The 26972-nt window shown below is 45.1% G+C and overlaps 1 protein-coding gene across 1 annotated transcript in view; it reads right to left on the bottom strand.

Moving 5' to 3' along the window:
• inpp4b (inositol polyphosphate-4-phosphatase type II B) overlaps positions 1–26972 on the bottom strand; it is a gene marked incomplete at its 5' end in the record, with an annotated part of 822779 nt that overhangs the window by 57608 nt on the left and 738199 nt on the right. Inside the window, 4 exons of the mRNA XM_084318315.1 lie at positions 1382–1505; positions 9360–9532; positions 15854–16046; positions 17935–18270. Coding sequence (XP_084174441.1) covers positions 1382–1505; positions 9360–9532; positions 15854–16046; positions 17935–18270 — 826 coding nt within the window. The remainder of the gene's footprint in view (positions 1–1381; positions 1506–9359; positions 9533–15853; positions 16047–17934; positions 18271–26972) is intronic.

The raw sequence follows: 26972 nt of genomic DNA, 5'->3' as shown, positions 1-26972 counted from the left end.
TCCGTCTGCAGTAACGATCTTCTACCACAGGGCGTCAGCTACGCATGCTCCGAGCTGTGCGTAAATATAAGCACAAAGTCAAGTTCACGTTCAAATTGATAAATCCCACACTTTGCTTAGAAATGGTTGTACGCACGGGTTAAGCACATATCTGTGCGTACGCAACGTTGATAAATGAGGGCCCTGGTTTAGTGACTGGTTGGTCCTTAGGTCCCTCGAGTTTGCGGAACAGGGTAAATCTGCATTTTGCTATGATGCCCCTAGCTCATGGAATGAACTCCAAGACTCCATAAAGCTTGAGATTCTCTCCTCTGTTGCAGAGTTTAAAACCTTCCAACCATTGTCAATCATGTTGTACATGTTTTAATTGATTGATATCCTTACTTGATGATTGTATATGCTGTGTGATTGTATATGCCTTTTCTTTTTTGCTTAACTATATGTACACTCGACTTGACTGTAAATGAGGGAAATCTCAGTTGCCTTTCGAGTTTAAATAAAGGTTTGAAATTAAATTAAATGGAAAAGGTTGACGAGAACTACACGATCTGTAAACAAGACAACATTTTTATAATAATAATTATTAATATTATTATTATTAATTTTATTTATATAGCGCTTCTCAATGACCCGAAGTCAATGGAGGTGAATCAGGAGCCTGACACATGGGGAGGAATGGTTGTTTTGACAGTGGGACGACTGGGATAGCAGTGGTCACTCTGTTACTTGTAAATTACCTTAGATAGTCAGACTGCTGAATTTTGACATGTTGAGAGTTGAAATATCCTTTCAAGTTGACTTTGTTTAGTCTACAAGGGGCTATAAGGAGAATTCTCAACAACATATATAATTGTTATCACATATTGATTGTGATACCTTTGTATATAGAAAGTAAACAAATGAGACCGTTGCCAAAACACTTGTAGCTAATTATCATGATGAGACCACATTTCCAATAAATCCTGTCATATTAATTGTCATAATAATTTCCACAATAAATACAAATCTAAAAATGAATGAACTAGTCCATACCCCGGGATGCGCAGACTTACCAAAAATATTAATAAACAGCTTAAATTACCCCCTAAACAATATACCTTTAAGATAAGATACAAGATGGTAAATTGACTACTTTATATAATAAGCGCTTTGCAACTTATGCCTCTCATTCACCCATTCACTCACACATTCACACATTCACTCACACATTCACACATTCACTCACACATTCACTCACACATTCACACATGATGAGACGGAGGCAGATGTGCAGATTCAGTGGTAGTTGTCTTCTTTGAAGTGCAGGGGGTTACATTTACATTTACACAGGGGTTACGATAACTATACTGTACTACACTGTGTTTTGTACCATATTACTCACTGTAGGTGCTGAGGAGGCTCTCAAACTGGGCCACCAGGCCGACTAGGTGGAGCTGCCTTAGGAATCCTTTGTCCTCCATTCCTGCATACAGCCTCATGACGAACCCACACGCTAGGGCAGCCAGCTACACACACACACACACACACACACACACACACACACACACACACACACACACACACACACACACACACACACACACACACACACACACACACACACACACACACACACACACACACACACACACACACACACACACAGGGTTGAAAGAACAAGTGAACAGATATGTCAGATTTCATTTGCTTCCCACACTATATGTACTTACTACAAAAGAAGTATGCAGCCATAGGCAGAAATACAGGTAACACATTTACAACTGAAAGAACAACCACACGTTACTAATTCAACCTGGATGACATACTATGGCCAAGAGTTCGCTTCAGTTGAACCCTGCTACTGTACTCAACACTGCAGACGCTGACTCAACTCTCTGATAACAGGGAGAGGGAATGTTGGCCTCAAGCATATACATTCCTGAGACGTTCATCATTTTAAGGATGTTTGTTGTTTTCATGTTTTCATGAAACTCGAAGACACTTTGGAGAAAAGACAAAGTAAAAATAAACAAAAAAGGAGCATATGAAAAAAGACCATTTGAAACAGAACTAAAAACCAATAAGATACGAAAAATAGATATACAAAATATTTTCTGCACAGGCTTTCCTACTGAGCGCTGCATAACACATACAGTATAGAGTGATAATTTCCTGTGTTTCCAACCCCTCCCCCAACGTTTTGGTTCAGTACCTGAATGCAGTTTAGTTCAGTACAAATTCCCTAATGGGGTGGATTCTCATTATTCTTAAGATCATACCAGTGAACAACATGCACTACTCTAACCTCAAGCTCAGTTCAGTTGAGTTAATTTTTTACTCATTCACAAAGCAGTTGGAAGACACATTCAATTATGTAAGACATAATGATATTGATATGTGAAATGGGTCATCCTGATAAACTTGGAGTTAACTTGACCCCACCAAGTCAGTGATCCATTCATTGTCTGCATATAGGGGAAAGAAGTGGGTTATGCTGTGTTCCGTGCCTTACACTATTTGTCATCATTCGATGATAATAATAATAATAATATAATAATGCAGGACCTGCTCAGAGGGCAATTATCCTCAACACACACACACACACCGGAACACACACGCATGCATTGTCTCTGTAGGATCGCCGATGCGATTCATCTCTGCGATTAACCCATCCCGTTGTCCTTCCCCCCCAAGGGCAGCCAGGAGCAGACAGGCGTCAACGTGAGCCGCGCCAGGGAACCAATCCAAGTGCTCCTGTCCGTCTTCGTCAAGGACGCCACAGCGTTAGCGATCTGTTGTTGTGCATGTTTTTCCATTGGGTTTATCTTATCGGGGGGGAAACCCTTGCGAGCACGGGGAGAACATGCAAACTCCACACAGAAAGGCCTGGGAGATACCCCACCTGGGTACCTGGCATCATGGAAACCTGGTCCCCAAGCGGGAATCGAACCCTGGACCTTCTTGCTGTGAGGCGACAGTGTTAACCACTACACCACCGTGCCATGATGATGATGATGATGATGATGATGATGATGATGATGATGATGATGATGATGAAAGTATGTCTAAACAGTGGGCATAGGGGCATCTGTGACTTAGGTACTGACACTGGATTGAGGTACTGTATTAGGATATGCAATTAATCCTGAGGCTGATAGATATTTCGATCTGTGTTGTTGTTGTTTTGGTGTTGTCGCACCACCCTAAGAAGCTCTCCACCAGGGCTCTGTACTTCTCCTCATTGTCGTCTGTGATGTAACTGACAAAGGAGGAGCCGTCAGAGAACTTCTCTATAGGTGGCGCATGCTCAAATTGTAGCAAAAGTCAGAGGTGTAGAGGGTGACCAGGAAGGGTGACAGCACAGTTCCTTGAGGGGTGCCGGTGTTGCTCACCAGCACATCTGTCTGACTGCCCTGCAGTCTGGCGTACTGTGGTCTGTTGGTAAGGTAGTCAATGATCCAGGCCACCAGGGCGTGGTCTAGTCCTATCGCTGTGAGTTTCACTGCTACCTGTCGGAGGCTGGATGGTAATAAAGGTGCTGGAGTGGGTGGGTGGAGAATCCCTACCCTCATTCAAAACCGCTCTTAAAGAGCACCTACGCAATTCGAAACTGGCCACCATAAATGTCCAACCCCCCCACCCCCTCCTAATAGACAGTCTCCTCCCCATCGTATGTATATTTTTCCTCCCACCCACCCACCCACCCCCTCCCTATCATATGTATATATTCTCTGTTAGGATCTATGGGTAACAGTACTGTATATTTGCATATCGTATATGTCACAAATGTTACAGTACTATACCTGTGTCATGTATGTCCCTATGCCATAAATGTCATGATGTCATGTATGTTGTGTATGTCATAAATGTCACTATGAATTGAAAATGGGGGACCCTGTGTGAGGGCTGTGTGTGTGTGGGTCATGAGCAGATAACAGGGACTCTTAAAGTTATCCGTGACACGGACAACCACTAGACTGCTTACGCAGATATTTTAGGAGAGGGGAACAATTTAACAACAGAAAACAACCTTTACAGGTGGAAATCTCAAAGTGAGTAATTAAGAAAATAAATCAAGTCCCAAAAAACAGGACTACTCTCAATAAAGAGGTATAGTATAAAAGTAAATAAGCCACAAGGATACCTCCTAATAAAGGAGTTTATATTTGAAAAAGTAAAACAATAAACCTCCACTAAGGGAGTTTATGTGTAGAATCACGTGAGTAGCCTAAAATAAGAATGACTACCATAAAGCTCAATTCTGAATCAGAGATCAGACTACACTTCAATATAATGAGCGTGACCAAAAGGACAACCAACACTAGGAAATGAAAAAGCAGTTGACACTGCGATCTCCAAACTTAAATAGACTCCACATGGCCATAGGCACAGCTGGACTGCATCAGGTGCAATCAAGCCCACACACCTGCCGACCCATGAGGCAATTAACCACAGGGAACAGGGATTGACAGCTATCCCTCACAGAGAGGTGAAATAAAGCAAAAATAGACAGCTGTCCCTCACAGAAAGGTGAAATAAGGCAACCATGACACCCTGATGTAAACAAGACAAACATCTTTCTCTGGTCTGCATCCCCCGTCGGTTGTGTGATAGTAAATAGTTAACCTTCTGTCGTGTGGCAGTGAACGGGTTAACCGGCTGTTGTGTGGCAGTGAAAGGGTTAACCTTCTGTGTATTGTAGCAGTGAAAGGGTTAACCGTTTGGTAGTGCGGCAGTGTGTACTGAGCCGTACTGTATTGTACCCATTCTGTAATCTGTTAAATAAAGTTTTCATTCATTAATTCATGATGTGTGACATCAGAGTGACTGGCCTGTAGTCGTTGAGGGTGCTCTGGCTTCTTGTTATCTGCATGGTCCTCTGGCCTTGTGCATGCTGATCCTGGAGAGCTGCCTCCTCACCTGGCTGTTAGCGATAGATGTGTGTGTGTGTGTGTGTTATGCTTCCGCGGTCGCGGTTTGCGCTCTGATTGGCCACTGCTGTTTCTGGTCGCACCAATCGTGTGACGGCAAGTTCTTTCACTGGTTAAGCTTAGGCACTCTTTCGAAGTTGGTTAAGGTTAGAGCATGGCGATAGAACGCCAGCCCTGATTCCAAACTCTAACCTTAACCAACTTCGAAAGAGTCGCCTAAGCTTAACCAGTGATAAACTAGGCGTTATGTAGTTTGCTGCTGGTCGAGGCGGAAATGGGCGGCGCACATGTCACATGACCAGAAACGTCAGTGGCCAATCAGATGAGCAAAACGCATAAACCGGTTGCCTTTCGAATAGACGCGGGCGGGCGGGGTTACTGCTGTCTGGGGGGATGCTTGTGGGGTGAGGGAGGACACCGGTGCTGATGGGTAGGGGAATGGGTGGGGAAAAGCTCACCTGGTCAAACCTGTTGAACAATATGTTAAACTAATTTTCATGCTCCGGGGAGCCCTCCAGCACCATGCCTTGCTGCTCTTTCTTGAGCTTAGGTTTTTAATGTATCCAGGGTTTGGTTTTGGGGAAGAAGTGTAACTTTTTGGTGGGCTCTCCTCGCAGAACCTGATATAATACAGTGGGAGAGTCCATCAATATCATCCACATGTATCCTTTCGTCACAGTCTGATATGGTAACTGCTCTGCCTTGGACTGGAAGGCACTGCAGAGGTTGGGGAAAACTGCCCAGCGCATCACTGGTACATCACTGTCTTCCTCCATTACAGTTAGACAGTTAATTACTCAATTACAGTGTAGACAGCTTTGGAATTTGGAAACAACCAAAGAGGTCAGGGCCCGGCCTATTCCCCGTACCTGGCTAACTGAGTTAGCCGGATAATCTTCAGCATAGCTTGACTTAAGCCAGACATTTCTGTTCCCCGACGTCGGATTTTCTAAATCGCCATGGTAACAGATCAGAAAGTTTGAACCTGCTCCAGAGCAGGGTTAAGTTCAGTTAGCTGGATAACCTGCATGGCCACACCCTCGCAAAGAAGTGCCAGCTCGCTTCCTGAAATAATTACCACAGTGTAGATCTGCATTATACCATTCTAAATGATGTTTTTGTGCTTCGTTTTCCTAGAGGGGGCTTTTGAAATGTAAAATAATATACCTAAATGCTGATAATAAATCATATTCAGCCTATAGATTTACTTTGTCCTAAATAAAATAATGCACGTCATATACGGCGCTCGGAGTCGCGATACACACTGCATGTAGTTATTTTAATAACGGCGCATTGCAAATGTGAATCCCGCTGGGATATTTTTAATGAATGAAACCTATCGGCCGTTTGGCTCTGATTAGTTTCATATATTCTCCGCTGTAGATTTGCTTAACGGAGCGCCCGAATTGTGTTTCATTCAAGCATAAAATTGAAGTGTCTATGCGTGGATTGTGGTCTTTGTGGATTATGAATTACGAGGAATCTGAGGATTGTTGAATTGTATCATCACTCACACGTTATTGTGATATTGTACCTGGGATTAAAATGTCTGATGAGATGCGCTGTTTGACAGATTTGAGCAATTGAATGAGCCGTTGACGTCACATTAATGCATTTGAGAGAATGCATTTATCTGTTCAAGCACTGTTATCTGATGATGAACATGCGTCACTGGTATAAACCAAAGGTTAATCAATTCAATGCATATGGATTATGTCCGAAACAGATTAAAACCTGATTAATAGTGAAACTGTATAGCCGGCTCCAAGCCTCTGTTATTTCGGGGGTCGCGCCTTGAAAATTGTATTTATATATAAAGTACATGTTACCTAAGCCGAGCGCATACAGTGCAGATATCCTCATAAGCATCTATTAATTCTTATCAATTAGATACTCTTTGGGCTTGTTTGTATCTACTTATTCTGAAAGAGTTTAACTAATTATTTTCGCTAGCAATAGATCTCATTCGATTATTTATTCTATTAAGCCTACTGCCATCAGGCACATTTAAAGAAATATAATCTGATTGATTGGGGTAATGAGGGACTTAAAATTAGCCTATAGATTATGCATTTAACTTGTCAGCGAGGCTATTGAGCCGTACTGTATTGTACCCATTCTGCAATCTGTTAATAAAGTTTTAAATCAATCAATCAATCAATGCCGTTAGAAAGTCAGGATTTCTGCGATCGACATCTGCTGTCTTTCCAGCTGAAGCGGCCGCGCGCAATTATCCTGAGTCTCAAGTCTGGTTCAAATGAACGAGACTGAATCAGCGTTCGAGGAACAGGAAAATCCCGGATTCAAACATCGGGTTAATTGAATCTGGATAATGGGACTCTTGATCGACTTAGTTGAACCAGGTACGGGGAATAGGGCCCAGGTTAATTGAATCTGGATAATGGGACTTTTGATCGACTTAGTTGAACCAGGTACGGGGAATAGGGCCCAGGTGGGTTCCCTGGGAACAAAATCTTTTTTAATTGGGGCCCGTGGACTAATTTTGGGATCCTTGACACGTTGTGTGTGGAAGAACCACTGAGCTAGAAGACTCCAGAGGTAAACAAGAGCAACAACAACAACAACAACCACTGTTCTTGACTGTAGCTCTCCAGATGAAAGGGCCAAAGTCAAACAGTACTTAAACTTGAACCCTGAACACTGAACCCTGTCTCTACACAACCGACATTGACAAAATCCTAGATCCAATGTGACTTATCCCACAAAAGTTCACAAAGGTGACAGTATCTTGAAACGCGTGAAGTAATTGCCATATTTGAAGATACTTTGCTGTTGTGAGAAAATTCAATTGCAACTGATCAATCATCTGTCACAAGATTTCTTTGTACTTGATTTTTGAAAGATATTATGGTATGACCCCCATACAAGATTACACTACACATGATGGTATACAATATTACACTACACATGATGGTATACAAGATTACACTACACGTGATGGTATACACAAGATTACACTACAGATGATGGTATACAAGATTACAATACACATGATGGTATACAAGATTACAATACACATGATGGTATACAAGATTACAATACACATGATGGTATACAAGATTACAATACACATGATGGTAGCCTATACAAGATTACACTACAGATGATGGTATACAAGATTACAATACACATGATGGTAGCCTATACAAGATTACACTACAGATGATGGTATACAAGATTACACTACACATGATGGTATACAGGATTACACTAAGTTACACGCTAACATGGAGATTTTCTGGAACGTGTGGAGCTGTTTATACAACAATATAATACTGTCCTTTTAGGAGGTAAAGTTACTGTAATATAACTTTAAGACATTTTAATACGTGTTAGGCTATATTTCAATATAATACTGTGATGCTTTTAGGAGGTACTGAAATATAACTTGAAGACATTTTAATACGTGTTAGGCTACATTTCAATATAATACTGTGATGCTTTTAGGAGGTAAAGGTAGTGTACTGTAATATAACTTGAAGACATTTTAATACGTGTTAGGCTACAGTTCAATATAATACTGCGATGCTTCTAAGAGGTACTGTAATATAACTTGAAGACATTTTAATATGTGTTAGGCTACAGTTCAATATAATACTGTGATCCTTTTAGGAGGTACTGTAATATAACTTGAAGACATTTTAAATTAATACGTTGTGGCAGACCGGCTGGCGTGGTACTGGATGGCCGCTATGGCTCAGCCAAGGTACTGGGGCCTTTTTGCCCATAATAAAATCCGAGGAGACTCCCGGCAGAGCAGAGCGTGTCAGCCCCAATGCAGCGCACCTGTGGCAGACGTGCACGGAACAGGTGACCGCAATCAAAGCACAATCAAGCAGCATAGAAAATGGAGACAGAAAGAGAGAATCATTGGAGTAGCTGTGGGCGAATCCTGTTCAGAACGAGAGAAGTGAGTAAGAGAAGAGAGAGAAGAGGAGGAATGTGTGACCCCATGCTGTGTTTATATACTTTTTGGAAGGAGGACCCCGGTGTGTGCCATAACCCTTGATTGTCTGAGAAGAACCCACATGTGTATCGCTCTGTGCTTGCCCAACATCTCTGCTCCCTGATCAGCCCCCGCCCGTATGAGAACCGATCAACGTGTACCGAACCCCGCTATCGGACCAAGACGCTTCTCAATGATTACAGACTGGCTGACGCTCACACTAACCTCTCCTTTTCCCCTAAACAGCAATACAACTGCTGTTAAACGTGCCTCTACTTTGTGCCATGTGAATTTTATTAATTCCAATCTGGTGACAGCTCAAAACACCCCAGAGTCTGTCACAACGTGTTAGGCTACAGTTCAGAATCTCTACTGTATGCTAAATGTAACTCTTCCAAAGGATCTCCCAGTGATAATAACCAGTTTCTTAGTATTACATGGACCTAGTATAGCTGGATGTGAATGGATGCGGGGGCACCTACCGCCTGGCTGAAGACCACATCTCTCCTCTGCTGGAGGAGCAGTCCCTGGGGGATGCTGCATGCTGCCTCCTGCAGGAGCACAAAGGTCATGGCCCTCTTCGCTCTCTCCACCACCTCAGACACACACTCCTTTAACCGACTCACCAGGGGATACAGCTGCTCCCTCCAGTCTCCTGGGAGATAGATGAGTGAGAGAGAGAGGGGGGGGGAGAGAGAGGGAGGGAGATAGGTTAATTTTATATGGTTGTCATGTGATGATAATCGCCTATTAGTGGACTACAATCACCACATTTTCCAACCAAGACATCTGTGATGGAATAACAATAATAATAATAATATCTTACATTTATATAGCGCCTTTCAGGAGACCCAAGGCACTTAACAGCTAAGTGAGAGGGACAGGGAACAACGTAACAACAAAATAATAATCAAAAGGAAAGAAAGAAAGAAAGAAAAAAGGGGAAATCAGTAATTTACAAATTTGGTGAAAATGTGGTTTTGAGTTGGGATTTGAAGGAGTGCAGGGATGTAGCACTACGGATGTTTGGAGGGAGTGAGTTCCAGAGGGTGGGTGCGGCCACAGAGAAGGCTCTGGGACCAACAAGTCCACATGTTGGTGGTGGGGATGGAGAGGAGACCGGAGTCAGATGACCGCAGCCTCCGGGGGGGATGTAGGGATGGAGGAGGTCCGCTAGGTAGCGGGGGGCAAGGGAGTGAAGGGCTTTGTAGGTGATGAGGAGGATCTTGAAATTGATGCAGGACTTGACTGGAAGCCAGTGAATAGGCTGCTACTAATACATTACCACAATGTATTGAGATATATATCACATTATACAGTATGTACGGTCCCTAACTACAGTCACAGATGTGTTGAAAAGGATAAGAATATAGACCAGTGCTGGAATAAATACACAAATTTGCCCACCGACACTACACGGCACTTTGGCGACCGCTAGCGGCTCGGGTGTGCATATTTTTTAATACAATAATATATAGATAGAATTAAATTCTCGAGTTACATGCCGATATGTGAGGTGTGCACCAAAGTCATTAGCAGACTTTCAATTTGTTCGATTACCACTCCCGACGCTCTAGCTCCGTCAATCATTTGGCAATCTCAATAATTATTAGACCGGGATGTAACCAATGAGTGAGGGGGGGGGTGAACGAATCAGGGATCTAGGTGAAAAGTCACGAGCGAAAACAGGAAGTAAAAAATTTGCCGAATGCATTGGAGTCTATGAGAAAATGGAAAACTGCAGACCTTTTTTTATTTAATTTGTTTACTTTTTACCAAAATCGCTCTATATCACTAATCTCTGAACGGATTTTTATGAAATTTAGACATGCACTACACAATACTTCAGGTTATGGACCCAGGATGTTTTTTCAGCCATACCAATTTTTTGGGAAATATACTTTTGGACATTGCAACTACTACAGAAAAACGTGAGTACACAAGTTCAAGTTCAAATCAAGTTCAGACCTATGTTACTCTATTTCATTAGCACTAAAAGTGAATTTTCTTTATTGTATCAGAAACCTCAGAATGTTATCTTTCAAAAGAGACCAGGGCCCTCATTTATCAACAATTCTTAGAAAGTGTTATATCTTTGTTCTTAAGCACATAATTTAGAATGTGTGTACGCACAAAGCAAACGGGATTTATCACACGTGCGTACACAGGTCGTACGCACACCGTCTTGATAAATATCACTTTGATCCTACGCTGCAGCTCGTGCACGGTTTTACCTATTTGCATATAGCACCGCCCGTAATTAACCATATACGGTAATGGAACACCCCCATGAAATGTGGAAAAGTGGACTAAGCCGAGAGAAGAGTGTTATGGAGAAATACGTGACAGGCTGACAGACATGTACACGTACGGTGATGTCAGATATGATATCTATTAACTTAAAGACCATATTAACTAATAAAGACCGTGCTGGAATATGACTGCCTTTTTCCGCTTTGTTCGATTAATACCCAGGGATTAAAGTTCTCCTACATTTTATTCCAAATCGCGATGGATTTTCCGTAAATTTTCTACTTGCTGCATATGATTTCTAGAGGCATACAATCTATTTTGATGTCGGTATTTGGTAGCCTATATAAACAATAATACGAGAGCATATACAAGAACAATGAATCTCACTGCCATGTATGATGTAGCCTATACGCCATGTGTAGCCTGCCTATATGTGATCAATACAAACATGAACTTGAATTCCATCATGTCTGTGTGCGGGAGCTCACAAGGCTGTTGTCACAATGTAAAGAAGAACGTGCACTGAAAAGTTACAGTATGTAGTTGGTTGATTATTTGTATGACAGTCATAAACCCTTGCAAAAAGTATCCGTTTTATTTAATGAATTGAAAACATGCAGCATGCCTTTCCTCCCGGCAGCAACGACAGTGGAATCCCTTTCTATTCACATAACTGCATTTGTGATGGAGCTTTGGGTGGTACAGTAATAACAGTATATTACTCGATCCATCTACAATATCACGATGGACCGTGCCATGTAGCCTATGTATAGCCTGCCATATGTGATCAATAAAAACGCGAACTTGAATCCCATCATCATATTTATATGTTGTGTCTGTCCACTATGTTTATTACTTTGTTATCCCCCCCCCCCCTATCTATGTAAAGCGACCTTGGGTCTCTTGAAAGGCGCTATATTAAAGCTAAAATGAAGCTATTATTATTATTATCACGTCTGTGCGCGGAGCTCACAAAAAAAATACTCTTTTACTTTTAGTCTCAGTGAAGTTTCAACGGAGCGCGGTAATCTATTCTAACCAACAAATTGAAGTAGAAAGCATTTCGTTGTGGCCAATCTTATTTGGAAACATGACACAAAATAATAGTATGTCGCTTTTTATTTGAAACAATATTTAATCGCGTTTGGAGGTGGGTGTTCTGCGTCTGCCCCCCCGTGCCAAACAAGCAGGCAGGCCAACCTCTTGTTTGCGCGTGAGCCCGTTATAATTACACTGTCGCTATCTTACAATGAACTATAATGAATTACGGTTCATACAGAAGTTGAACACGTCATTGTTGAAACTAATGCACAGAAGCTTATTTCCGCAGTGCAATATTCAATATTCTACCACCGGGCGCCAGCTACGCATGCTCCGAGCTGTGCGTATATATACGCACAAAGTCAAGCACAAGTTCAAATAGATAAGTCCCACACTTTGCTTAGAAATGATCGTACGCAGGGGTTACGCACATATATGTGCGTACGCAACATTGATAAATGAGGGCCCTGGGCTTGTGCTATAAGTATAAAGTATAGTATTTTGGTTTGCAAGAAAGTATGCAGTCCTCAAGTTCAAGTAAAAAAATTGCCACTTTTGGGGGCGCCTGTTAAGAGTCTCTTCTCCCTGGCCTTTGACCAGAGCTGAGCCTGCCTCCTAGCTGAGCTATATAGAGTGTCAATCCATGTCTTTGTCTCTGAAGTGTGCCTGTAAATACTAAAAGGGTAGGTATAATGAGCTAAAGCTTCTGTAACAGTGAAAGGGTTGTCTGTTAGAATATGTTACGTAAAAGGGGTAGGTATAATGAGCTAAAGCTAGCAGTGAAAGGGTTGTCTACTATAATGTTATGTAAAAAGGTAGGTATAATAAGCTAAAGCTTCACCTTGTCGGTCAATATTATTTAGTTTTCCTCTCCTTCCTTTTTTATTTAATTCCTTATTGTTATCTATTTATTTCTATGTGCATTCATTTAACAAATTGCCTTAATGAGGACATTCAAATGTTCTAATCTAATTATTTTATATTACAGCACTGAACTGTTTTATACATGGCCTGTGTTTTTCCTTGTCTTTGGTTTTTCAGAATGGCGCAAAGAAGGAAAATAGTAAATTAATAACTAGTAGAAAATTACAAAGTACAATACTGTTAAGGTCAAAATTATTAGCTTGGCTTAAAAGGCAAGGCATTATGTTTGCTCTAAGGTAAGGCTTCATATTTACTCTGTAGGTGCTTCAAATGGATTGTTCCAAAACTGCACTGTGGAAGATGGGCACCTTGTGGCTCAGAAAACAGCAACACAAAATTAATTTCTTAACTTTATAATAACTTTGGGCACTGTTTTACATTTGTGTCGTTCACATGTTATGCTCTGGAAATTAGACTGTAGCCATTTATTGATCTTGTGGCACTGGTCTTACCCGAGTGGATCAGAAGAGCTGATAGGCAATTCAAACCTGAAAGCAATTCAAAGTATATATATATAATATATATATGTCCAATACAAACATTACTCAAGTTACTTCTCTTTCTTTCTTTCTTTCTTTCTTTCTTTCTTTCTTTCTTTCTTTCTTTCTTTCTTTCTTTCTTTCTTTCTTTCTTTCTTTCTTTCTTTCTTTCTTTCTTTCTTTCTTTCTTTCTTTCTTTCTTTCTTCTGTCTTTCTTTAATGGAAAGTATAGGTAGCTGAGAGGGGAGACAGAGGAGAGAGGGTTCTGTCTGGACCGGATCTTTAACAACCTAATCACCTCCGCTAGGCAACTCTGGTCGAGCTTTAGCTGTGGGATGACTGAAGTACTGGTAAATGGGCAGCAGGGGGGCATATTGTCTAGGTAATGTCAAAAGCAGCTTTTGCCTATTATAGTCTGTGTTGTAAAGAGTTGCAGTCCCTACACATGAAAGAGATTGAGGTAATGAACAAAATAATGGTTGTGGGTCCACAAAAGATCTCCCCTTCACTCACTGTGACATATGCACAGGGATCAGACATCAAAGGGACCCGCTCACACAAACACATGTGCACACACACATACAGTACATCTACATGCACATCTGCACGCATACACACACACAGACACACACACACACACACACACACACACACACGCACGCACGCACAAACACACTCACTCACTCACTCACTCACTCACTCACTCACTCACTCACTCACTCACTCACTCACTCACTCACTCACAAAATCATAGTGCGAGGCGTAGTGAGCATTGAAGGTACACCACATCCGGCTGTGCCCTTCCCTTGTCAAAGAAATCAAGCCTTATCTTGTTCCGCAAATACCGCAAAGAGGGAAAGGAAAGACCGGGGAGCGCCGACTGTCAGCTTCTCAGTGGGCCACCTGTCCAAACCCCCCCTCCCCCACAAAGCCTTGTCAACAACAGGCTTGGCCTCAGCCATCACAGCTCAGAGATAAACCCCCATCTCTCATTATTCCCTTCCATGTTTTTATTTAGACAAGCAGATGACCACTCGCTCTGTGCCTTCATGAAGGTGCCTGGGGGAGGCCGGCTTATCTCTCTCTGTGTTTGTATATACGTGCACTGGCCTGCCAGCTGACACAGACGGGTGCAGACATGCGTGCACATGCAAATGTACAGTACACAAGAATGCACACACACACACACACACACACACACACACACACACACACACACACACACACACACACACACACACACACACACACACACACACACACACACACACACACACACACACACACACACAGGTATTGACACGAATCCGCAAACATGCACAATCCATGTTGAAAAGCATGGCAAGTTAAGCCTATTTGTATAGTTACACACACACACATACAAGCATGCATTGACAGATGCACAAACACCAACATAGACGTTGTTTGCGTGCACAGACACACATGTCTACGCACGCACGCACACACACACACAGCGTCTGTCAGTCGGACTAATACCGCTGCATTGCGAGCCAGTTGGCACCGGCGACAGACTGGGCACTCGTCTGGGCGCAAGCTTGAGGCAGGATTTCATTGGTCGATTGAACGTCTGACGGTCAATAGAGAATGGTTCTGCATAGCAAACGTAGCTTTCATCAGCTCGAGCTACAGGCCATTCTCTGTTATTTTTCCTACTGCTCATTGTTGCAGAGACAACAGAACTCTTCTGGTTTGGTGCAGAGTGATCGCTCTCCTCACAATAAGTGCCAATGAAACATAATACACCATGTGATTGTCATTACTGCTTGCCTCACAGTGTAAGTTTAGTCACAGAACCATTGATCCATGTATGTTGTATATCCTTGATGCCTGCATTAACCCTTTCACTACCACACTAACAAAGGGTTAACCCTTTCACTGCGACAATACAGAAGGTTAACCCTCTCACCGCCACATGACAAAGGGTTAACCCTTTCACAACCACACTACATAAGGTTAACCCTTTCACTACCACACTACAGACACCGTCTGTAGTGTGGTAGTGAAAGGGTTAACCTTCTGTAGTGTGATAGTGAAAGGGTTAACAGACCGGGCGCTCCAGGCACATGCTCCGGGGGCCCCGTACTACAAGGTGCCCCAAACCACCAAAGGCCCACACAGTATTTTTTCCACTGCCATATGTTGCATAAAACTCTACTGAGGATCAGCACTATTGCTGGACTATTAACGATTCATCTATACGTATACATGAAACTATAAAGCAAAGCATAGCGGCGAAGCGAGAGCATTCATTCTTTTACCGGGATTGTGTGAGGTGATGACGTCAGTCAGTTTGAGGTCAGGGATTGGCTCCTGCAGTTTGGGATCAGGGATTGGCTCCTGCAGTTTGAGGTCAGGGATTGGCTCCTGCTTGCTGTCGTCCTGTTCCTGCAGTTTATCTACCATGGCGATGACGCAGTTGAGACTTTTGGCCACGTTGGCCCACACCCTGTCCTAGAGGACACACACACACACACACACACACACACACACACACACACACACACACACACACACACACACACACACACACACACACACACACAAAGCTTCAATAACACAGTCTGTCTGTCTCTCTCTCTCCCTCCCTATCTCCATTTATCCTGTTTACGTCTGTCTGTCTGTCTGTCTGTCTGTCTGTCTGTCTGTCTGTCTGTCTGTCTGTCTGTCTGTCTGTCTGTCTGTCTGTCTGTCTGTCTGTCTGTCTGTCTGTCTCTGTCAGTCTGTGTCTCTCTCTCTCTCCCACTCTTTCTGTCTGTCTCTCTCTCTTTCAGTCTGTTTTTCTCTGTCTCTCAGATTCTCCCCCCCCCCCCCCCCTTCCTCTGTCTCTGCAGACTGATACCAGAGATGACGAGTGGAAGAGAAGTGATGTGGAAGAAAGAGAGTGAGAAAAACTAAAACTACAAAAAACTGAGATGCAAAAGCATGAACGAGAGACGCCAATTATCGTGTGTGTTCTGTGTATGCTGAAGTAGAAACTGGCTACTACAGGGTGTTAATTAAAGGTTGTACAATTTGCAATTAGCAAGAGTGAGTGAACTTGGCTGACACCAGAGGTCCCGGACCATGCTATACAGCCGGCGGACAACTTCTCTGTCTACGTAGGGACAGAACGGAGGATTCCGTAAAGTCGAGGGGAGGTGGAGTGTCCTTCATGATCAACAACAACTGGTGCAATCCAGGGAACGTGAAGGAATTATCGGACCACTGCTCGGCCAACCTGGAATATATATCCATCAAGTGTCATCCATTCTCCATCCAAAGAGAATTCACGTCAGTCATCTCGATCAGAGTCTATATTCCTCCTCAAGCCAACACTGGGGCTTTCAGAGCTTCACGACGAGGTAAACAAACTCCAGACAGCTAACGTAGATGCTGCTATTATGGTAGCAAATCTTGGTGGGCCTGATCTCTGCAAACAACGAGAGGGCCTACCTGGGAGAGAACCTGGCACTGTGGTGTCAGGAGAACAGCCTCTCCCCTGAACGTCAGCAAAACCAAAGAAATTATTGTGGGCTACAGCCCCCTCGGCATCTACGGGCCACTGGTCGAGAGAGTAGTTTCAAGTACCTCGGAGTCCACATATCCGAGGACTTGACAGGGACCGCACACGACCGCAGCAGAATGCAGATAGTGGCCCGATCAGCCGAACGCACAATTGGAGGACAACAGGACATTTACACCAAGCGTTGCAGGGCCAAGGTAATATTCAAAGACTCTAGCCACCCAAACACTGCACTGCTGTGGTCTTTGCACTGCTGTGGTTAGGCAAACGCTACCGGAGTCTCGTGGCCAGTACAGAGAGACTCAGAAGGAGCTTCTATCCCCAGGCCATTAGGATGCTCAATGACTCTATGTAACATCAACCCATCCATCTATACTCATTGGCTCATTGCACACATATCCACATGCACACACTCACTTGCACACATGCACACGAACAAACACTCATCTTAACACTCACTTTAGACACTTTAAACACTACACCATAATTGATCTATTTATTCAATAGTTATTATTGTTATTATTTTGTGTACCTCATTGTCTGCATTTTTACTTCATTGTACTTAGGTTGTACTTTAGTTTGTATATTGTATATATATATTGTATATTTGTAGTGTTGGGACTGTATTCCTCTTTTACTAACTTTTGTTTTTACTGTATGAAGCACATTCTCAGGGGCTCATACAGAAACAAGCATTTCACTGTAATGTACATGTACTTTATACGTGACAAATAAAAGCAAACCTGAACTTGGTCTAGCTCTTTAGGGACTTTAAGTACAGTAAACCTACATGGTTAATTTTAGAACTTGCGTGTTAGAGAAATAAGCCACACTTGCCCATTCCTCCTCGTCATACTCCTTATGGTGTGGTATGGAGTCCTGGCGCTTCAGCGGTTGAGGTCCCCCTTCCCCTTGGGGCGAGGTCTGTGACCCCTCTACGTTATTGCACACCACAGGGCTCTCTGTGGCCGGGCTATGTCCCGGCAGGTTCTGGACCGGACTCTGGTTGTGAGCTGGGTTGGGACTGTGGTGGATGTGGCCCTGTTGCTGGCCCGCTGGAGACTGGCTCTGTGCCCTCTGGGTCTTGGACACGTAGCCGGGTCGCGCTGCATGCAGCGCCAGCAGGGCACTCTTCACCAGCTCGTCTTTTAGAGCATGGACAAATTGCTCCGTCTGCGGGGGAAGAGAGACGGAGAGATGGTGAGGACAAAAAGGTAGAGATAAGCCGGCCTCCCCCAGGCACCTTCATGAAGGCACAGAGCGAGTGGTCATCTGCTTGTCTAGAGGAGACCAATTACTAATTACTTCATATTGGAAGGAGTTGAATTACAGCAAAACTACCCTCAAGAGAAATAGTTTGGTTAATTAAAGGGTGGTTAAAAAAAATCAAAAAAAGTTGGTCAAAAAACGTTATCTCAGAAACTAAAAGTGCACACTTCTCGCTTTAATAGCTGCCTGCGAGTTGGACCGACACGAGCCAACATCAAATAACCTTTGTTTTTCACACAATGAAAGTGCTAGGAATGTTAACTTTTTGTTGTCAGAGCACAATCTCAATCTATTTATGACACATCTCCCTCAAAGTCACAACAGTCTCTCAAAGTCAGTGTTTTAACATCTTGTAACATCACCTCCTGGTTTGGGAATAGCACAGCACACGACCGCAGCAGAGAGTAGCTGAATGCACAATTGGAGGTGGGCTTCCCACTCTCCAGGACATTTACACCAAGCGTTGCATGGCCAGTACAGAGAGACTCAAAAGGAGCTTCTATCTACAGGCCATCAGGATGCTCAATGACTCTATGTAACATCAACCCATCCATCTACATTCATTGCACACACATCCACATGCACACACTCACTTTAGACACTTTAAACACTTTAACACTACACCATAGTGTTAGTGTAACCCAGGTTTCAGATTCATAACTATTTAGTTATAAACAAATAGTTAATGCTATTGTATAAGAACATAAACAGTTAATGCTATTTGGTTATATGTATATTCATGTGAGGTTAACAACGTTTTGACCAAATCCTTTGAATTGCCTCACTGCCCCTTTAAGTTATCTCAGAACGGAAGAAAGTAGCAGTTCGCGCCTTACACCAGATGCGATCAGAGTTTGACGGAGACTGACGCAGATACAGCATGAACTAGCACCATGATAATAGTTATCAAACAGTCATAAAAGATTCCCCCAGTTACAAAACCGAAGAGGGTGTTGCTGTTATATAGCATTACTGGCATCGCGTCTCGCTCTTCGCCATATTGAGATATATCTTTATCTCCAGCACCTACTGTGCTTCATTATCGAAAACAATGCACCCATGCACTTGACCAGGCCCCGCCCCAGTGTCCCCCTATAAGGGTGGTCACACTCACCCTTCCTCTTTTTTGTTTCCACCATGGACGCTGCAGTGCACTCCATGAACTAGTAGTTATGAAATGCAGAAGGAAATTGAACAATGTTGGGTTTTCGCCGGAGATTTGCCAGCCCCTGGAATCTTCTCGGCACATTCTAACAGCGCATCGGGCCTGTCCTGGGGTTTCCTCGTCTTCTGACAGCAGATCGAGGGACGTCGCGCGGCGGCTAGGTAGGGCCTGCGCCACCAGGCATCAATGCTGGCGTTGGTGATACTGCTCGTTGTATATCTAGGTCGTCCTCGGACGGGCCTTCCATCGGTGCTTCCAGTCATCCCGATCCTCCATGCATCTGGCTAGCTCACCGGTGCATTCTGTTCCCGCATCTCTCCTGAGTACGTCCACGTAGGTTAATGTGGGACGCCCTCGTGATCGATGCCTGTGTGTTGGTTCCCACAGCACAAGTTTGCTGGTTGGCAGCTCATGGTGTCTCTGGCAGTGACCTGCCAGCCTCATTCTCCTGACTGCCACTTTATCGCTCACCTTTAGCACCCCCCCATACAAGTTTGCATTAGTGACATGCTCATCCCTGTTGATGTTGAGCCCCACACGCATCATTCTGGTGTAGCACCCATCCAAGGACTTCTGCAGGGTGGGCTTCAAGGTCCAGCATTCACTGCCATACAAAAGGACAGACTCAACTGTTGCATGAAAGAAGTTGAGCTTGATCGAAAACAATGCACCCATGCACTTGACCAGGCCCCGCCCCAGTGTCCCCCTATAAGGGTGGTCACACTCACCCTTCCTCTTTTTTGTTTCCATCATGGACGCTGCAGTGCACTCCATGAACTAGTAGTTATGAAATGCAGAAGGAAATTGAACAATGTTGGGTTTCGCCGGAGATTTGCCAGCCCCTGGAATCTTCTCGGCACATTCTAACAGCGCATCGGGCCTGTCCTGGGGTTTCCTCGTCTTCTGACAGCAGATCGAGGGACGTCGCGCGGCGGCTAGCTGTCGGGCTAGGTCGCGCACAGGTAGGGCCTGCGCCACCAGGCATCAATGCTGGCGTTGGTGATACTGCTCGTTGTATATCTAGGTCGTCCTCGGACGGGCCCTCCATCGGTGCTTCCAGTCATCCCGATCCTCCATGCATCTGGCTAGCTCGCCGGTGCATTCTGTTCCCGCATCTCTCCTGAGTACGTCCACGTAGGTTAATGTGGGACACCCTCGTGATCGATGCCACGTGTGTTGGTTCCCACAGCACAAGTTTGCTGGTTGGCAGCTCATGGTGTCTCTGGCAGTGACCTGCCAGCCTCATTCTCCTGACTGCCACTTTATCGCTCACCTTTAGCACCCCCCCATACAAGTTTGCATTAGTGACATGCTCATCCCTGTTGATGTTGAGCACCACACACATCATTCTGGTGTAGCACCCATCCAAGGACTTCTGCAGGGTGGGCTTCAAGGTCCAGCATTCACTGCCATACAAAAGGACAGACTCAAATGTTGCATGAAAGAAGTTGAGCTTGATTTGACGGGGGATGTTGGATTTCCACACACTGGTCATGCCGTTCAGAGCCCTCCACGCAAGCGCCTTCCTCACTTTAAGGTCTTGTTCGGACGAGTTGACCCACGAGCCCAGGTATTTGAAATCACCGACTTCCTTTAGAGCAGAGCCTCCTGTTGTCCTTAGAGGTGGATGATCCGGGAGGATGTTATACATTATGACCTCGGTTTTCTTGGCATTTAGCCTGAGGCCAACCTTGGCGCACTCCGTCTCCACTCTGCACAGGAGTTCCTGTGCCTGCTCCACGTGGTCAGAGAGCAGGCTGATGTCGTCCGCGTAGTCAAGGTCTGTTAGGACTATGGCGGGGTGTCGTCTCGATCTCCTTGGGGTTATTGTGAGACCAAGTTCCTGCTGCCGTCCATTGATGGCCTTCCTGAGCGCATAGTCGAGGACTATGACGAAAAGGAAGGGGGCAAGGGTGTCCCCTTGCACCACTCCAGCCAGGATGTCAAATTCTTCACTGTTGCCGTCTGGGGTTACCACTTTGGCCCTTGTACCCGTGTGCATGATCCCTATGGCCCGGAGTAGATTGGGAGGGACTCCGTAGGCCTTGAGTATCCTCATCATCACGGCTCTGTGTATCGAGTCAAAAGCCTTTTTGAAGTCGATAAAGCACAGTACCGCTGTCAGGTTGTTCTTCTTCACCTCCTCGATGATTCTTCTCAAGGCCAAGATCTGGGCCACAGTGGACCTCTTCTCTCGGAAACCATTTTGGTTCTCCCTGAGGTGGGGGTCGATGGCATTCCGTATCCGGTTTAGTATCAGGGAGACAACCGAAGTCTGTATTGGCGCAAGGGGCAGGATATCTGGGTAAACGTTGTCGTCATGACTCTGAGTTGGATGTTTTCCCAGCTATCCTGGAGCGTGCGGCTAATGATAATGCTACAATGCTGGGTCACTGTTCCGTTGTTCCCCGCTGTGGGCTGTCACCACTTTTCCCTCCTCTTAACCGGTTCATTGATGAAGGTCAGTCGGTAGCTAATGTGGGGGGTTTTGCTGAGGCTTATTTACCCTTTTTATGGGTGAATGGGCTGACAACAGGGCGCAAGGCAGGTGTACCCTGGCTTGAGAGCCAGGTAGCATCGATCCTTTGCCCTGGCAGGAAGCCGACGCCTGAGGGCGAGTCGGCTCGGCAGGTGGCGGTATGGGCTGATGATGTTTATACCGCCACAGGATGGAATTTAGCAGCGGCCAGTGTCATTGCTCAGCTGACTGTTTTTCTGTCCACATTGGTGTCGGGTAGTGGGGCTGCAGGGCCAGCCGACGCCGAAAACGTCGCGCGTGTTTTTGGGGTTATAGAACTCTTAAATCAGTCGCAAGCTATAACCGCAGGGAGGATCAGGATGCTATCAACTCTTATTCATAGGCATCTCTGGTTGGAGCAGTCTTCCCTTGGGGAGGAGGAAAGGTTTCTTCTCCTTAGGGCTCCTCTTTCCGCAGAGGGACTCTTTTGTCTTTCCGCGGAAACGCGGGCGGTATTTGACCTGGGCCCCACACCGCCTCGCACCATGCAGCCAGAGGTGAGAGTACGGCTTCGTCAACGGCTGTGGCGAGGCCCTCAACCAGCGGCCATGTTTCCCCGGCCTGAGGTACCCTGGGCACAACGTCAACAGGTGACCGCAAGGCCGACAGCCTTGCGGTGTGGCGTATGAATACCAGAGGCTGCCGTTCGGCTACTCTCTGGCCCCCCGCACATTCACCAAGTGCGTAGAGACCGCGCTGGAGCCTCTACGTCGTCAGGGGATAGGGTTAGGTGCTCTCTCGGTGCGGCTTGAGTGCTTGTCTATTCGTGTGAATAGCGGTGCGACTCTGAGGCCTAATCCAGTCTTCGTGCCAAAAAATATCCGGAGCTCTTTTCGCTCCAGGGATATTGTGATTCAGGCGTTTCATCTGCCTCCTCACGCTGGTGAGTTGGAGGCAAGCCTCACCTGTCGTGTCCGGGCTTTGGGGGTTTACCTCGGTCGGGCTCGGGACCTCAGGGCTACCGATCAGCTCTTTGTTTGTTACGGTGGCCCTCGCGCTGGTAAGGCACTGTCCAAGCAGCGCCTGTCACATTGGTTGTGCGAGGGCATTGCCCTTTGCTACACGTTGGCTGGGCTGGCCCCCCCTGGGGGTGTCAGGGCGCACTCCACTCGTGGAGTGGCTGCCTCTGCCGCCTTGTTAGGGGGGGCCTCGGTGGAGGACATCTGTGCTGCGGCCTCCTGGTCCTCCCCGGGTCCCTTCGTTGGGTTTTACCTCATGGACATGACTGGGGGTTCTATCTCCCAGGCGGTTCTGAGGTATGGGACCTCCCCTGCGTCCCGCCTTTCGGTGGGTTAGCTGGGGTGTGTGGGTGTGTGCCACGGGGTGATGTGTGCTGTGCGTTTTTAGGGGTCTCTGGTTCCCTCTTTTTTCGCACTTTGGTGGAGTTGACTGCCGCCCCCTCTTCACTAGGAAGGGCGGGTGGACGGGACTCCCCTCCCCCCTGGTGGTAGGGCTTGCGGGTCCTCAGGGGGTACATTTGTCGGGCCACGCGTCTCCTCTGCCCCATATCTCATTATGGCGAAGAGCGAGACGCGATGCCAGTAATGCTATATAACGAAAGGTTATCCTATAATCTAGTTATATGAATACTGGCTGAGCGTCTCGCTCTTAGCGCGCCCTGAGGTACTTTAGTTGGGTTTCTATGATGGAAACTTGTTCCCGAGAAAGGGTGAGTGTGACCATGTCCGGTGTCTTATGAGGGGACACTGGGGCGGGGCCTGGTCAAGTGCATGGGTGCATTGTTTTCGTTAATGAAGCACAGTAGGTGCTGGAGATAAAGATATCTCAATATGGCGAAGAGCGAGACGCTCAGCCAGTATTCATATAACTAGGTTATAGGATAACCTTTCGTTAAAGAACACACCACTTCCCAAGACTGTTTTGGTGAGTTTCATCAATATTGTGCTGTTTCATTGTCGAATGTGTAATATCGCTAGCTCAATGCTAACCGGCTAATAACGTTACCACCCGACATGAGCTGCGTCGGCAAACTGTATTGCTAGCTAACAATGTAGCTTCACCACGAGTCATGCTGGCGAAGCCCCAAGCTCAATTTGGTTAAATGAAAACTAGAAACCATTTCAGAAGTATTTATAATTGTATTGATGTGCTGTATGATAAGAACATGGTCTATACATTTTGGTTGCTTTTGAGAGTTTAATGTGGAATGTATGGAATGTTTCCACGTGCTATGGCACTATAGCCTACTTTAGCATAAGTCAAATGGGATGTTCCCACATGCTGTGACATTGCAGCCTACTTTAGCTTAGCATAGCCAAAAGTAGCCTAATTGATTATCTATTCTAAAGCAATGAAAGATGATGAAGCAATGAAAGATGATAAATAGCTTTTATTTTCTACCGCCCGTTCTACCCCCTGGAAGAGTTCCCAGGAGTCCGACGACCGACCACGGCTCATCACGTGTGCGCACACGGGACGAGGCAGTGTGTCGGACCGACACAAGATGGCGAGCCAACCCTAAGAACCTCAGATATAGCCCAGGTGTCTGATCTGTCACCCCAGTTACCGCATACAAACTGCCCGGACCGTTGCCTCAACAATCGGGTAGGATTGTGAATTGCCTTTCTCACTCCCAGTGAGGAAGTGGATCAGGAATTAACGAACTAATTGAACTTGAATCACAAGAACTTCCAAGGACCTTCATATCCTTTTCTATGATACGAACTGATTGAACTTGAATCACAAGGACTTCCAAGGGCCTTTGTACCCTTTGCACCTTTTGTAATTTGATATTGTATTTTGTATTTGATGATGCACATTGTATATATGGGTATTGATATTTTTCCTGTAAGGAAGGAGCGTTGTATATATGGATACTGATATTTCTCTTGTAAAGAGGGAGAGTTAAAGGGTCAATTCACCCAATAAGATACCCGAACCACTGATGTTTCTCCTGTAAAGATCGAGAGTTAAAGGATCAATTCACCCAATAAGATATGCGAACAACTGATGTTTCTCCTGTAAAGAGGGAGAGTTAAAGGATCAATTCACCCAATAAGATACTTGAATCTCATTGATACACATTGATTATAGTTGAATCGCTGATGGTTCTCCTGTAAAGAAAGAGAGTTTAAAAAACTTTAAAGGATCGTTTCACCTAATAACCCTTTTTTCCCGACGGGACCATGGGTGGTTCAGGAAATCCCATGTTAGGCAATGCAACACAGCGCAGTGAGTTTGCCGTGGATCAAGGCAATTTAAAAAAAAAATCAATGGGTTCTGTGAGGTGATTCGACAGGAGTATCACTCCACATGACACTACATGGGCTATATAACAGCTGTTGGAGTGAGAGACTAACCTTTTCTATGAACAACAATTCGCCAGCAAATAAGTTCTTTCACGCAGTTTCAAACGACGACGTAAGTACATTGTCTAAGTAATTGTTGATAAAATTATAGCATTTTTACATTTGTATGACAGTCTATAGTGCTTCTGTGATGTTTTTGCGACGTTTTTGGTAATGTTTTCACTTATAAAAAGCCTGTTTGGAAATCGCAGGGCTATGCTGATTTTTTACCCAGAGCGTGGGCCCTCTGACTGGGCATTCAACTACAGACCTATTTCCATCCTGGGCGTCCTATCAAAAACCATTGAGAGGCTTGTATATGAGCAAATAGACATATATTTCTCCACTAATAACCTAATGTACAAATACCAATCTGGTTTCAGGAGGTCCCACTCCACAGACACCTGCCTGCTGTTCCTCACAGATTACATCCGGAAAGAGGTAGATAAGGGAAAGTTCTGTGGAATGGTAATGTTAGACCTCCTGAAGGCATTTGATTCAGTGGATCCCAACATCCTGTTAATGAAGCTTAGGGCTCTAGGCTTTAATGAGGCAGCTCAGAAATTCATTGGTTCCTACCTAACAGGGAGACAACAGGTGGTAGATATAAATGGAGTACTCTCCAGTCCTCGGACAGTAGAGTGCGGGGTCCCTCAAGGGAGTGTATTGGGTCCGCTCCTCTTCCTCCTGTATATTGATGACCTGAAAGCAGCTTGCTCATGTGACCTTTTTTTATACGTGGATGACTCCGCCTTACTAGTGTCTCATAAAGACAAACAAGTGGTTGAGCAGACATTGAGTGCAGAACTAGAGAAGGTTCGCGACTGGCTAGGCTACAACAAGCTGTCTCTCCACGTGGGGAAGACTGAGTCCATCCTATTCGGGTCAAAGGTCAGGCTCAGAAAATCGCCAGGTTTTAACATTAGAATAGGAGATACTGTTCTCACTGACAAAACATCTGTGAAATATCTTGGTTGCGTCCTGGAAAACAGCTTATCAGGGGAAAGCATGGCTCACCAAGCACTTACAAAGATCAATAACAGGACTAGATACCTAGCCAGAATATCTAATTTTTTAGATCAGTCAGCGATGAAAATTCTTGCTGGAGCACTCATACAGTGTCACTATGACTATGCGTGTGGCTCCTGGTACAACAGTGCCCCCAAAAGTCAGAAAATAAAACTACAGACATCACAAAACGATAGGTTATGTATATAACCTAGTTATATGAGTACTGGCTGAGCGTCTTGCTCTTCGCCATCGAGATGTACCTCATCTCCAGTACCTACTGTACTTCATTAACGAAAAACAAATGCACCCAGCATCTGACCAGGCCCCGCCCCAGTGCTGTACTATAAGGCACCGGGCGTGGTCACCACTCGCCCTTCCTCGGAAAAAAGTTCCCATCAGAAAACCCCTCCCAAGGGACCCCAGGGCGCGCTAAGAGCAAGACGCTCAGCCAGTACTCATATAACTAGGTTATATATATAACCTATCGTTATATAGTCGTACTGGCGAATCGCGTCTTGCTCTTCGCCATCGAGATATGGGGACAGAGCAGACGCGAGGACCGACAAATGCACCCCCTGAGGACCCGTAAGCCCACATCAGGGGG

The sequence above is a fragment of the Notolepis coatsorum genome (genome assembly GCF_963971535.1).
Source record: "Notolepis coatsorum genome assembly, chromosome: 7".
In the NCBI taxonomy this organism is placed as follows: Eukaryota; Metazoa; Chordata; class Actinopteri; order Aulopiformes; family Paralepididae; genus Notolepis; species Notolepis coatsorum.
The sequence above is the reverse complement of the archived record's forward strand: the minus strand, read 5'-3'. Positions and strand labels throughout refer to the sequence as shown.